Source organism: Phodopus roborovskii, unplaced genomic scaffold (assembly GCF_943737965.1).
Source record: "Phodopus roborovskii unplaced genomic scaffold, PHOROB, whole genome shotgun sequence".
NCBI lineage: Eukaryota > Metazoa > Chordata > Mammalia > Rodentia > Cricetidae > Phodopus > Phodopus roborovskii.
The window spans coordinates 28,485,587-28,500,689 of record NW_026126469.1 but is presented as its reverse complement, the minus strand read 5'-3'; the positions used below and the strand labels follow the sequence as shown (position 1 = coordinate 28,500,689).

The 15,103-nt window shown below is 44.9% G+C and overlaps 1 protein-coding gene across 2 annotated transcripts in view; it reads left to right on the top strand.

The window, feature by feature from the left end:
* The window catches only part of Boc (BOC cell adhesion associated, oncogene regulated), a 74,169-nt gene that overhangs the window by 31,400 nt on the left and 27,666 nt on the right, over nucleotides 1-15,103 (top strand). For both annotated transcript variants that reach the window (XM_051191527.1, XM_051191529.1), the window contains exons 2-3: nucleotides 4,347-4,523; nucleotides 5,131-5,409. In XM_051191527.1, the coding sequence (XP_051047484.1) occupies nucleotides 4,427-4,523; nucleotides 5,131-5,409 (376 nt within the window). In that variant the 5' untranslated portion in view covers nucleotides 4,347-4,426. The remainder of the gene's footprint in view (nucleotides 1-4,346; nucleotides 4,524-5,130; nucleotides 5,410-15,103) is intronic.

Genomic DNA, 15,103 nt, shown 5'->3' with positions numbered 1-15,103 from the left:
ATATATTCCTGCCGTATATAATAGATATAGATTGTGTGCATATGTGTTTTAAATAAGATTCTTTAATACCCATACCTTTGGAATTGTTATGTGATCAAGTGTAGAACAGACTAAAGCAAAGAATGTAGGGCTATAGTTCCATGGTAGAGATCGTGCCTGTCCTGTGTCAAGATCCTGGGTTCAATACCTAGCTTTACAAGTTAAAAAGAAAACAAAAAGACAAAGTAAAATAAGTCTAAGCCAGATATGGTGGCTCATACCTATACAACCCTGTAAAGTGTGTAGAAGTCAAGGCAGAGTGGCTGCTTTAAGTTCAAGACCAGCCTGAGCTATATAGTAAGCTCCAAGCCAACTTGAGCTGCAACGTGAGACCCTGTCTCAACAAAAGAGTAACTTGAAACTCAGTTTCCCTAGCCACCCAGAAAACAAAAACAAAAACAAAAACAACAAAAATCAGTGACACACAGCCTTTTTGTGTTGCCCCCTTCACAAGTCTACTTTTACAAAATGAGACCCCAGAATTCCTCCTTGAGGTCAGCTAATTCATGCTTCCTCTCTCCTCTCTCACCCCACTACCACATCCTTTTCTTTTCTCCCCTTTTCCTTAAAAAAAAAAAAAAAAAAAAAAAAAAAAAAAGCAGGCTGTGGCTGGCAGCAACAGTGAGGGCTGTTTCCATTTTGAGCTGTATAAATTACCAAGGGTGCAGAAGTAATGGGAACTGTTTGGCCTGTCCTCCTAAAGCAGTAGGGGGCTTGGGCTGCGTTTCCTCAGTAAAACCTTTGTCCGTTTTACAACCCAAACACCTCTATGCACCCTGAGCGTGCCTAGATGAGAAACAGCCCTTGGCCTGCTTTGTCTGCTTGCTGCCTCTTGGCTATTTATTGCTTCATGCTCACATTCCCTCTCCCCTCTCCCTTTCTCTGCCCCCTCCCCTGTCTGCCTTTCCTAGGCTGGGAAGAAAGTTGGTGCCAGTCTCCTTAAGGGGATGGAGAAACTGGGGCATGTCATGAATGAGTTAGTTCCCTTATAAAAGAAACCCTGGAACTGGGAAACTCAGGCAAGGTTCTACTGTAACACATCATCTCATTGGGAAATAGTCTATTGAGAACTGAGAAACAATGATCTGGAGAACTGAAAGAACACAGAAAGTTATACTTTTTGGCAAGATGCTTCCTCTCACAATCACTGTCTGGTGATGCTCTTATTCCAACTCTGTTTAAAAGAAAAAAAAAAAAAATCAATGGGCATACAGCCCTGATAGGAAAGGTGGACAAAGACTGCCATGGTAGCAGAAAGGGCAGGGCCCTGGAGGCAGCCCATGTGGCTTTTAGCCATGGAATACAGTTTTACAACCATGAGTAATTATGTTTCTGGTACTCAATTTCTTCACCCATATAGCAGAGATAATGGCCCCCACCTCACGGGACGGTGTGCTGATGAGAGGACTCGTCTTGCGAGGGTCTGGCTGGTCTCCGGAGCAGTAGCAGGCAGGCACTCTGTCACCCTCCTGCTGTCTCCGACATCTCTCACATCCTATGTATGAGCTTTACATGCTTCATGAGTTTCACTTCATGGAGCCCTTTGAGTTATTAGATTATTGAACAGGAAGTTTCTAGATGGTGGGACATTATTGAGACTGTCAGAAGAGGACTTTTCAAACCTTCCATAAGATGTTCCTGACAAACAGAAAACATCCCTGTCTGCTTGGAGGACCCTGGCAAAGGGTGGGAGTGAACATCAAGGGGCAAGAACTCTATCTTGGAACACGCCATGAGCCTCCCTCATTGTGGGTTGGGGCGGAAGGTGTGTGTAGAGGTTGCACATTGGGTGGAGCCTATGTGGTCCTCTGCATCCTAACAGCATCCAGGCTGGTCCAAGCCCAGAGCCAAAGGACCTCAGAAAAGCAAGGTCTCTAGGCAGGTCCTAAGCACAGAGCAAGAGACTGGGGCAGAGTTGGATGGGAAGGACTGAAATGTCCACCTAAGGCACACCTGTGGGCAAACTGACTGACCAGGTTTACTAGATTTACCAAATTAGACAACTCTGGATCAGCAAGAGAGCTTGCCTTAGTAAACACACACACACACACACACACACACACACACACACACACACACACACACACACACGAAGGAAGGAAGGAAGGAAGGAAGGAAGGACTCTTTGAAAAGTGTAAATAAAAATTGTATAAAGGGCTGTTGGTAATATGCTTGAACACTCTTCTCTCTTGAAAGGCTCGCACGCATGTCTTGAGTGTATAAACTTTTCCCCCACGCACCATCTCTTCTGCAATATTCTAATGTCCATGTTTAAATCTATATTAAACTCTTCCTGGTAAGCCGCAGGGATTGGGACTGGGAGAGGGGTACCCAGTCAAAATACTTGCTGCTACACATAAAACTGGCACGTCAGTGGGTGCCATTTACAACCCCAGTTCTGGGGAGGCAGAGGCAGGAGGATCCTGGGAGCTTGCTGCCAGCTGGTCTACCTATTGGTGAGCTTTAGGGTTTTTGTTTTGTTTTGCGTTTGTTTTTGTTTTTACTCTTTGGGGGCCCACCACCCAGCTCCAAAATAAATACACAGGGACTTATTCTTACTAATGAATGCCCGGCCTTTGCTTGGCATGTTGGGAGCCAGCTTTTCTAACTTAGATTACCCCATTTCTCTTTAACTATGTTTTGCCTTTGGGCTTTTTATCTTTCTTCATTCTACATATCTTTCTTTCCTTCTTATTCTGTGAGTGGCTGTGTAGCTGTGTGTCTGGCTTCCTCTCCTCCCTCTTCTCCCTTCTCCCTCTTCTCTGGAGTTCTCCTTTTATTTATTCTCTCTGCATGCTAGACCTAGGTATCCTTTTTCCTGCCTGGCTATGGCCATTTATCTCCTTATCCCAATCAGTTGTTTTAGACAGGCAAAATAACACAACCTTATAGAATGAAATAAAAGTAACACATGAAAATATGCAGCACATCTTTGGATCATTAAACAAATATTCCACAGTATAAATGAATGTAACACATCTTAAACTAACATACCACGATAGTAGGGTGTTGTTGTTTTGGTTTGTCTGGTTTATTTATTTATTTATTTATTTATTTATTTATTTTTGATATTAGGTTTTCTGTGTCATCCTGGCTGTCCTAGAATTCTCTTTGTAGATCAGGCTGGCCTCGAACTCAGAAATCCACCTACCTCTGCATCCCAAGTGCTGGAATTAAAATCATATGCCACCGTGCCTGCCTGAGCTCTATGTTCAATGAGAAACCTGTGTAAATAAATAAATAAATAAATAAGATACAGAGAGACTGAGGACATTTCATGGGGGGGGGCTCTGCCACTGACTGGTCATTGGAAGCTCACTTTGATGTCTTTGTCTAGTAAAGGTGTTAGTTCATCTTCCCTTTTATCAATGCTACTGATATGTCAGTGGAAAGCTAGAAACAATGCAGAAAATGTATCAGAATATGCAGCTGCCTTTGGGATTTTTGAAGAATCTTTGAAAGAACCATAGCTATGGGAATAATAATAACTGAGGAAGAAGTGAGCGGAAGGAGACTTTAAGCAGGTGTTAAGGGGTGGCTGATAACGTATCAGGCAGCTGGTGGAGCGGTGCGGTCAGAATCTCCAGACAGAGATGCAACCTTGTGAATTATGAAGGTGGATGCCCCAGAGTTCCGGCACGGAGAGAAGTAAAAGCAGGAAGGCAAAGCTGAAATAAGGTTCAGAGTCCTGGGCGACGCTGTGACCAGTGCCTGTTTTGCTTTTGGGGAAACAGGCTATTGGCAAGCTTAGGAGGCAGGTCTATTTTGGGAATAAAAGAGTTCCTAAGGACATAGGTGAGGCATAGGGGAAGTGTAAAGCTTTCAGGAGTCACTGAGATTCTGGGATTCATTGATAAGGAACATCCCCCAAAGAGGAACTCAGTTTACACCTAACAGCATTGTCCAACAGCGTTCTGCACTATGGCATGACATGCCACGTAGCTGTTTCTGATAAGGAACGAGAAGGATGGTTTTTGCCTGTTCCAGTGTCTGCACTCACCAACATAGATACCCACTGCTCCTACCTGACCCTTCCATAGTTCCCAGCCCCTCTATACCCTGGGTTCTCCTGTCCTCACTGTCATTCCCAGACAAGACTCAAGTGAGCACTGTTTCCATGATGGCATTACCTCCTGATGCAGGAGGGATTCTGCATCGGATAAGAAAAGTTATCAAGAGCCTCTCTGATCCTCCGGCAACATTAACACGTTGGACACTGCCTGCAAGTGTGATAGATTGGGGTTGAGGGATGGTCCAGGCCCCAGATATCCTCACCATGGCCATTCTCGCAATTTCTCTCACAACAGGGTTACAGAGGACTGCCGTAGCTCTGCAGGGGTCACACGCAGCTTATGGGACTTTGGCTTGGAACCTTCTGTGACACACCATGTCATGTGGGAAGATGACAACGTGCCTAGGAAAGCCACCTACAGTTGCACTGGCTGGGCTCCTCTTGGCTGTAGCAAGCTGCCTTGCTGATTTGGGTGAGTGCTTTCCTTCCGCTCCAGCCTGCCTCTCCTGGAAGAATGCTTTGCCTCTGTGTCAGATGGGAGCCTGAAGCAGCTTAGTGTCCTTAGAGTGCTACACCTCTGCTAACCTGGCTGTGGTACACTCGAGAACACAAGGGGTGGGGGGTGATCAGGACAGTGCCATATTGGTTATAATTTCATATTGAAGTAATTTCAGAGATATATGACTCATAGAAAAAGATTGCTGTAATAGCTGCCTGTAGTGTGCATTCATTTAAGAGCCCAGGGTAGGCCATTTGCATACTCTGTGAGCCTTATGACAATGCTGAGTTAGTTAGTAGCCATAGTTTACAGAAAGGTCTGAATTGCCCAGCTCGGTAGCAGTGGCATTGAATTCAGCCAAGGTCTGAGCCTGAGCTTTTTCCCTTTATACTGCATTGCCACATAGCAAGGGGACTTTCTGTAAACAGGGAGGGTGGGGAATGGGCAAGGGGAGCTGGCTTATTCAAGAGAAGAGCAGCTTGCCTGAGTGCTGAAGCCTAAGTGGCTTCCCAAAAGGCAGTGGTGGCAGCAGTTTCTCGGGGAACTCTGCTCATTGCTGCTTGATGCATTCTATTTCCAGGTGAGGTTCCCCAGGTCACTGTGCAGCCCGTGTCCACTGTCCAGAAGCTGGGAGGAACTGTGATCCTAGGCTGTGTGGTGGAGCCGCCATGGGTGAATGTAACTTGGCGCTTCAACGGGAAGGAGCTCAATGGCTCGGATGATGCTCTGGGTGTCCTCGTCACCCGTGGGACCCTCGTCATTGCTGCACTCAACAACCACACCGTGGGACGGTACCAGTGTGTGGCTCGGATTCCCGCAGGAGCTGTGGCCAGTGTGCCAGCCACAGTGACACTAGCCAGTGAGTCTGCTTCTTGCCACACTCTGTGGTACAGCCTCGCTTCCATTCCCATTCTTTTCTCATACCACCACTCCCTGTCTGTCGGGAATCATAGCGTTAAAGGGACCACAGCTGCTAAAACCTTTCAGTCAAGTGGTGGCTGCTCAACAGTCTTGGGTCTGTAGTGTCCTGGAGAAGTGTCCCCTCTGAGCAGGGTGATGTGTAGAGAGCATCTGCAGGGAGAGAACTGTTCTGTGGGCTCAGAATTGGTGCCACGTCTCCATTTGGTCAGTGTGTTAGTAGGATATGACAGCTGCTCTCTGGGTACCCCTCTTGACCTCATACCCCATCGTCACAGTGATTTCAGTCAGGGTTTTTTTGTTTTGTTTTGGTTTGGTTTGGTTTTGGTTTTGTGTTTTTGCAGGACTATGGAGAGAGCTTGTGCACTCCAGTCTTGGCCTCAGCATATTCCTAATGCCTGGGATATCAATTATTTAAAATTTATTATTATTATTATTATTATTATTATTATTATTATTACGTGTGTGTGTGTGTGTGTGTGTGTGTGTGTGTGTGTGTGTTGCTGCTGAGTGCAGATGGAGGCTAGAGGATAACTTCTTCTTCCACTGTGTGGGTCCAAGGAGGACTGAACACAGGTTCAGGCTCTATGGTAGATGCATTTACCCACAGAGCCATCTGACCAGACCCTAAATTCCTGAACAATGCAAAGGAAACTGCTTAGTGAATGGATACAGAGAAGAGAAATACGAAGGACGTGGTGCCCACTCATAGCCTGCACCCTTTCCTTTTATCTTTCTTTCCTTCTTTTTAGGAGCTTGCTCGTCTGATATTGCTGCTCCTGTGTAAGGCAGTTGATTGAAATCGTTGTCTGTAGGCATTCAGCTTGGGATGTTGAATTAGTCTTATCTCATCTGTATTGTCTGTGATTATTACCTTAAAAGAACATGTGTTCTCAGGCCAATATATGGAGGCCAAGGGCTAAGTGACCTCCAACCTCCCAGCCACCCACTACAAACACACACATACATACACACACACACACACACACACACACACACACACACACACAGGTCATTCTGGTGGACTCAGTACTTTTTGCCACATGGTCTTTAGGACTGCTCACATTCTTGTATGCTTGTGAGAGAGAGACATAATTTCCATAATGATTTGAGAATGTATCTTGAGGATCCAATAAAACAAAGTAAGGATCAAGTGACTTGAGGGTCACATCTGGATGAGGAGTCTCATCCAGGACAGGAATTGCTAGTTGACACTCTATGTACCCTACTCGGCTCATTATGTTAGGCCATATTGTGTGTGTGGGGGGGGCAGTGTGACACACTGCCTTTCTATGTGATTGTCACTAGGTGTGCAATGTCCTGTGCACAGAGCATTTGCTACCTGTTTTTCATCCTTCGCTCATGAGCCCTTCATGACAATGACTAATCAAATATTTTCCTGAAGCCAGAAGAGCAACCTCAGTGCTCACTCTTGTGTGCTTAACTTATAACCAGGGAACAAAGTATTCTTCCATTTAGAACCCTTACCACCTGAAATGCAGGAACTAGGGACTTGTCAGGATGTTAGACACTTGGATATAAACTTTGAGATTTCTAGAACTCATATTCTCAAAGCTTAATAGTGTCCCCTTATCCCTGACAAGCTTGGTTTGGGCTTCAGTGTCACCATCACCATTGGCCTCATGGGTAATGTGGTTCTAGGAAGTGAGCTGTCCCACGTCATAGGTCCAGAGGAGAAAACTTCTGCAATGTGGGTCTACTGAAGTCAAGTGAGGTTGCTGCATGTGAGCCCTGGAAAGAGTGTCCAGGAATGGGGAAGCTGATGAGCAAGAGAGAAAAGCTCCCCCAGCAAGGGAGAAAGGCTCTCCCTGCCTCTGGTCCCAGGTCCCTAACAGGACATCACCATGGGAAAGTGGAATAGGGCTGCTGGTGGTTCCCCTAGTTTCTTAGGAAATATTGAGAAGTTCTGCCCTTTCCTACCAGGGGTGGGCAAAGAATGTCTCCCTGAGGGGCCAGATTGACATTGAGCTATATCTGTCCCCGCCCTATTTGGCAGAAAGAGTACTGTTGAGTCTGAGTGTCAGGTCTCTGGAAGTAAGTAAGCTAAGCACAGGGTGAAGTGCAGCTAGGCGCTTTGTCCTTTGGCTCTTTCTTCTCCCTGTGCTTCAGGGTGGCTAGGGGGCATGTTGGAAGGCTTAGAGGAAGAGGTGGGGATAGGTAGGGAATCATCTCATCACATTAAGAGTGGGTGAGAGCAAAATCACACTTCTTGGCATCAGACATTTCCCACTTCCTCTGTTACTAATTTTAAAATTAGAACTGCCCTATAGAAAGTTTGGAATATGTAAAAAAAGCAACCTAACCCTTAAGTCTGCCAATCTCCGCACAGCCATGATTGTCATTTTGGCATATACTTATCCAGTTTTTATCCATACCAATATATTTATGTTGTTTTTATAATATATATATATATACATATATATATATATTGACTATAGTATGGTTACCTTTCCCCTTTGTCATTGCTTAATAAGAATTTTCCTTTGCCCATATGATAATTTACCTTTTCTCCTTCAGTGAATATAGGATGCATACAATAAAGTGCAAAGGCATGGTTCTTACTTGGACAACCAATGAGTTTCTGCATATGTGTATACCACAAAACTAACCATCGCTCTAACATATCCCATTGTGTCCTTAGCTAGCTTACTCAATCTCCCTCCAGCAGGATTTTTCTATAGTAAATGTCAGTATTTCCTGTGGCTGGGCAATTCACTCTTTCCAAGTTGTTCATTATTACCAATAAGATGTACCTTTCAACATCTGTGCCTTAATGAGGTGTCTAGAAGAGAGATTCTATCTGCAAATAATCAGCGTGTGTAAGCTCAAGACACTAAAATTGTCTGTCCAGGTTAACAAGGAGCCAGCCTGAACCTCGTACTGTTTGGAGAAGGCAGAGCTGGAGAAGAGGTGGTTTGGTTTGGACCTCTCTGTTTAATTCAAAGTGTATCTGTAAGGAGGTTCGATTTACAGTCTTTATTTAAAACAAAACAAACCCTGGCTCCTGCTTTCTTGGATGCTTGAAGGGCTGTGTGGTTGGAAGAGGAAGGCATGTGCTAGAGTGGGGTTGCTCTCTTTGAAAGCCAAGAGCTATTGGCTTGTCATTCAGACATGCATCCAAAGTGAAATGTTTGGTCCTGGCTTGAAAGAAGGAGTTGGAGAAATGAGGTTGAGTGGATGGGGGTGGGTATCCTACAGAGGAGGTAGTGGGAGGGAGAGTGGGGATGCAGACTCCCAGGCTGAGGGAGGCATCACTAAGCTGGCAGGAAGGCTGGTGGGGGCCAGAGAAAGGGGTGCTGTCTTTGGGTCAATGCCACTGGGAGGGTTGGCCCAGACTCGGCCGGCCGTTAGATTAAGTTTCTGAGAACACATTCCTGAGCAGAATGGGGCTGTGTTTTGCTGGCTGGCTGGTGTACAAGGAGACTTCTCTACAGATGGGATTGCCAATGGCACCCTCTGCATTTAGAGGAAGGCAGGGCAGGGGAGTGTCAGTGCACACACGTGTAAACACCACACTCGACACTAAGGCCTGTTCTGAGACCTTCCTTCATACATTCATCTTAGCACAAAGCAAAGTGCTGTTTGGCCAACCGGGCAGCATGCTGTTTCCTGGCTTCAGTCTAGAGACCACTAGGATTTTTTTCACGGGAGAATTGAGGATCCGGCTTGAAGATTTGGGGATAACGAGGCCCCTAGAGAACTCTGATACTCTACCCTGGGCTCTGATACTCCTGTGTTGGGGCTGGAGATGGATTTGCTCCTGACCAGATAGCACCAGCTTCTGGATTTTGGTAAAAATGGAGCTAATTTTGGGGTGATTTGAGAATCACCCCAAGAGTCTCACCCATGTTTCCCTGCCTGTCCTGCTGTGAGGGTAGGAACTACTCCCTCTCACTGTGCCTGGTGGAGAATTTTCTTTGTTGTTTAACCCGACCTTGCTTTTTGGTAACACTCTTCCACCGCTAATATCTCAGGTCCCTTGGTCCTACTCCACATTTGAAATGCTGTTTGAGTTCCTTCCTACTAATTTTTTACTAGGTGGCTACAACTCTATGTGGCTCAACCAGCAGCCCTCCTGCTCTGCTCCAGAGTCAGCAGTAGATAGCAACTAGGGGACTCCAGGCCCCTTAATGGCCCCTAGTTCCTCTCAGCACACAGCACATCAAGTAATCATGATGGCTTTAAGGAACAGACATGAGACACAAAGGTCCTCCTCTCTGTCCTCTACCTCTAGTAATCTGCACAAATTCCTTCCTTTCTACTATTTTTTTTTAAAGGGCAGCTCTTCCATTACCCGACAGCCACAGTAGAGTTAGGAACTGAACATGTGATGACCGAGTAGCTAGCTGCCAGCTGGTGCATATTGTGTGTGGGGGGGGGAGTGGGTGGGGGGGGATAGGGAGGGAACTCAGTGTTCAAGAGGACAAGAGGTCTTAAGTTGAAGCCCAGACAACTGGGAATTGTAGCTTTCTCTAGAGCCTGTGAGTATAAAGTCCCAGAAGACCACTGAATAGTCCTAGCTATGGCTTCAGAAGCCAACAGGAAAGCTAAGGATCTAGTTAGGCAGCTCTCTCTCTAAGATCTACTTAGACAGGGTCTCTCTATGTAGCCCTGGCTGTCCTGGAACTCACTCTGGCTTCAAACTCAGAGATCTGCCTCTTGAGTGCTAGGATTAGTACATACCACCGCTGTCTGGCTAAGACATTTAACTTAATGCTAATAGCTAGCTCTGATTATTTCTCAGTCTTTAAGGCCCATAAACTCCACTGGGCCCTTATAATGCCCTGGATTTCAGGACCGACGGAACTGTCCACAGGAGACAAGGACTCAGGGACTTCATTGTTGCAGTCCCTTCGTGTTATGAGGGTTCTCTGGAGGGACAGAACTTGTAGATTGAATCTCTGTATATGTAGAAAGCGGATTTATTAGAATGGCCTACAGGTTGTGGTCCAGTGAGTCCAACAATGGCTGTCCACTAAAAGAAGGTCCAAGAACTCAGTAGTTGTTCAGTTCATGAGGCTGGATGTCTCAGCTGGTCTTCAGGTATGTGCCAAATCTTGAAGAAGTAGGCTCTAATGCCAGTGAAGGGACTTGCTAGGGGAGTGGGAACAAACAGGCAAACAGAGAGCAAGCTTTCCTTCTTCTGTGTCCTTTATATGGGCTGCCAGCAGAAAGTGTGACCCAGATTAAAGGCAAACCATCCTGCCTGCCTCAAAGATCTGGATAAGAGTGGGTCTTCCCACTTCAAATGATTTAATTAAGAGGCAATCCCTCACAGCTGTGCACAGCCATTTGGGTTTTAGTTAATTCCAGATGTAGTCAAGTTGACAACCAAGAATAGCCATCACACCCTCCCAGGGGATAAAGGCCCCAGCTTCGCTCAGGCTTCTTGGCTTGGTACCTGCATGCTGTCAGGAGTGGCTTTGGGCACATTTGACGATTCTGTTAAGGCTTTTGTTTATGAAATTTAATTTGCTGATATTTTATTCATAATATATACACATTATATCTTGATTTTTAATTAAATTTCTTTTTACACTTCTGCTGTACTTACTAGCCCTTTTAACCCTTTTCTAGAACAGAGAGGTAGAGGCTAAAAGAAAAGGAAGTATGTAGGCTAGTCAGTCATTCCCCAGAACCTCTTTCATTTCCTGCCGTTACTATGATGCTCTTCCTAAAACAAATTCTGTTGCCTTGATTCATTATCTGGCCCCTTTGAATCTGGCTTCTTCCTCAACCACTCACTGCTTACCAACTGCTTACTTAGTCTGTCCTCAAAACCCTCAGTAAGGCCAAACCAAAGTCAATGAGTACATGTTGGGAAACTGCAAATTGGGACATCCTCAGTGCTGACTCTTCTCTCTGGATGTTTTAGAGGCTGGTGTCTTAACAACTGGGATGTGTTTAGAGTTTCCAGTATGGCACAGTAAGATCTGGTCCCAGTTCTTGGGGGCATCTCTGTCTAATAGAGAAATTAAAGGTGTCTAGGCAGATTTCAATGAGAGCTGAGAGGCTAGCAGTAATATATTTAAATCTGGGTGGTGGGACTACTGAGAAAAACTAAAGAATTGAATCTCGGAGAATGTGTATGGGTCTTTACATTCCATCCTCAAGCCTTTTAACACATGGTGAACAGACGTAGGGACTGTTTCTGGAACAACACAGATTCTTCCACAATGAACACTATGAAATTATTTTTAGTTTTCTGTGTATGGCCTGCATGTATACCATATACATGTCTGGCACCCAAGGGGACCCCTGGAACTAGAATTATAGATGTTTGTGTGGGTGCTGGGAACTGAACCTGGGTCCTTTGGAAGAGCAGCCAGTGCTCTTAACCACTAAGCCAGCTCTTCAGCCTCCCCCTACTCCTCACCCCTACAACCAAATTCTTAATCTAATTTAAGTTAGTCAAAATAGTTAACTGTCTCTTCTTATTCCATGCCAGTCTCCACTCAGTTTTTCTCACTATTTTTTTTTTTTTAATCTCTTTACCTTTGGGGAATGCAAATATTGTGATTCAGAAAGGGGTCCTAAGAGTCTTTCCTTCATTTGCATCCCCAACTGCCAACACATACCAGTCCGGCACCAGCAGAGAAAACGGGAAGAGGCCATTTGCTCCAAACTGGGAAAAAAAAAAAAAAAAAAAAGCATCGTGCAGCAGCTTGGCTGATTTGTGGAATCTGTGCACGCCCTCTGCTTTGGGATGAAGGGATGGCAGAGGAAAGAAGATGCTGGGGGAGAAAAGAAAACACAGGTGGCTTCCTGAGCTGCCCCAGGAGGGGAAAGCAGCCTGCAGCTGAAGCCAGGCCAGGACAGCTCCATGGCAGCCAAAGCTTGGAAAGGGAAAACTGGCTCAGTTTGAGATTTAGTGCTTTTAGTGGTAAATGATGTGTTTGACTTGGCCAGGTGAGCAAGAAAAGCACCCAAAGATCCTTAGAGCCAGAATGTGCCAAGGAATGTTAGGGAATGTTAGGAAATGTTAGGGAAAAAAGAATAAAAATGCTTGTAGCTAGGTCAAAGTCATAACTAATTTCTTCTATTTTCAGGTAAATAAGGCATGAATTTACCTTATAAGAATTTTGCCGATATTCTGGTAGAATGTTCAAAGGGTGCCAGCAATTTGTTACAAGCATCAAGACAGACCTATGCTGTGAACTGTATGCACAGAGGCTTACTTAGCAGATATCTGCCCAAGATAGTCAGGAGTCCAGTTTCACAGCAGCCACTATTTACCAAACTGAGCTCAAGTTTATGGTGCTTTTACCAAGAACACATTTATTTATTTATTATTTTTAAAGATTTATTTTTCTGTGTAAGGGTATCAGATCCCCTGGAACTGGAGTTATAAAAACAGTTGTGAGCTCCCATGTGGATGCTGGGAATTGAACCCAGGTCCTCTGGAAGAGTAGCTAGTGCTTTTAACTGCTGAGCCATCTTTCCACCCCACCTCTACCCCCTCCAAAAAAGACATTTAATGACTTGTAGATAGGACTTTCTTTGGGGAGTCAGCTCCCAAATAATGACAGAGACTTCTTATTAAGTATGAAAGTTGGCCTTAGTTCAGGTTTGTTCCCAACTAGCTCTCATAACTTAAATTAACCCGTTTATATTAATCTACATTCTGCCACATGGCTCATTACCTCTCTTCCATACTGTATGTCCCAGTTATTCCAAATCTTGCTGGCTAATCCCCCTCTCTCTGATTCTTTCTCAGCTCCTCTCTCTTCCCAGAAGTCCTGCCTATCTTCTCCTGCCTGGCTATTGGCCATTCATCTCATTATTAAATCAATCAGAAGGTGACTTTGCAGAGACACATCTTCACAGTGTACAAATAGATTATCCCACTACAGATTCATGACCCCACCCCAATTCTTTGTGTACTCGGCCACCTATTTACACACTTATGAAAAACCACAGGCCCATTGTCTAAGCCAAGAGAAAATGGGAGGGCTTTCAGAAGATGGAAGGCGGGTTGAGTAGTTTGGTTTGAAACCACTGGGCCACTTGGGGGAAGGAGGCAAGATGGCTCCTGTAAGATGAAAGAAGACAATCCAGGGAGTTGATGAGTCCCTTCACATTACATTGTGGTATGTGTGGAATGTTCCACTTTGATCTTACTTGTAGAATTCCGACCATTTTGGGATCTAGTGACCAGTTTGAGAACTAGAAAACATATCTGAATTAAAGGACTGTCACATAACACTGACAGAAAATATAAGCAAAACAAACAAAACCCAACAATCTGCTGGGGCAAACAGAAATTTTTCCTATAAAGAAAATGGTCCTAAGCTGGGCAGTGGCGGTACACACCTTTAATCCCGACACCTGGGAAGCAGAGGCAGGCAGATCTCTGTGAGTTCTAGGCCAGCCTGGTCTACAGAGCAACTTCCAGGAGTACATAGTGAACCCTTGTCTCAAAAAACAAAAATAACAAAAAAGAGAAACTCGATGGTTTTTGTTTGTTGGTTTGAATGAATGAACGATTTGTAAGAAATAAAATTTTGACTCAGTAGAGTATTCAGTCTGTAGGGATTTCTCTGCTGACCTGGGTCTCAATTTTAGTAAGATGGTAATAGAAAAGTAGATTGTGAAGCAGTTACTTCAGGTACATCACAATGTCAAGGCTTAGATTGTTAAGACTTAGGTTGTTAACTCTTATTTGCTTACATGTATAAATTTTTTTGCCTACATGTATGTCTGTACACCATATGCATGCAGTACCCACAGAGGCCAGAAGAAGGCACTAGACCCTGACACTGACACACACACACACACACACACACACACACACACACACACACACACCACTAACCACCACCACCACCATCACCAACACCACCAATGACAATTACAAATATATGTTAGCTGCCACATAGGTGCTGGGATTGAAACCTGGTCCTCTGGAAAAGTAGCTGGTAGTCTTAACCACTGAGCTGTTTCTCCAGCCTCATTAACTGTCTTTCGAAAAGATTCAGTGTGTGTGTGTGTGTGTGTGTGTGTGTGTGTGTGTGTGTGTGTGTGTGTATTTATGTGTGTCTGTGTGTGTATCTGTATCTGTGTGTGTGTCTCTGTGTGTGTATGTCTATGTCTGTGTGTGTCTCTGTGTGTATGTCTGTGTGTGTGTCTATGTGTGTGTATGTCTGTGTGTGTGTGTGTCTCTGTGTGTATGTCTGTGTGTGTGCATTTATGTGTGTCTGTGTGTGTATCTGTATCTGTGTGTGTGTCTCTATGTGTGTATGTCTGTGTCTGTGTGTGTCTCTGTGTGTGTATGTCTGTGTCTGTATGTCTGTGTCTGTGTGTGTCTCTGTGTGTGTGTCTGTCTGTGTGTGTGTGTATGTCTGTATCTGTGTATGTCTGTGTGTGTGTGTGTGTGTGTATGTCTGTGTCTGTGTGTGTCTCTGTGTGTATGTCTGTGTCTGTGTATGTCTCTGTGTGTATGTCTGTGTGTGTGTGTGTATGTCTGTGTCTGTGTGTGTCTCTGTATGTATGTCTGTGTATGTGTGTGTATGTGTCTCTGTCTGTGTGTATGTGTGTGTATGTGTCTCTGTCTGTGTGTATGTCTGTGTCTGTGTGTGTCTGTGTGTATGTCTGTGTGTGTGTGTCTCTGTGTG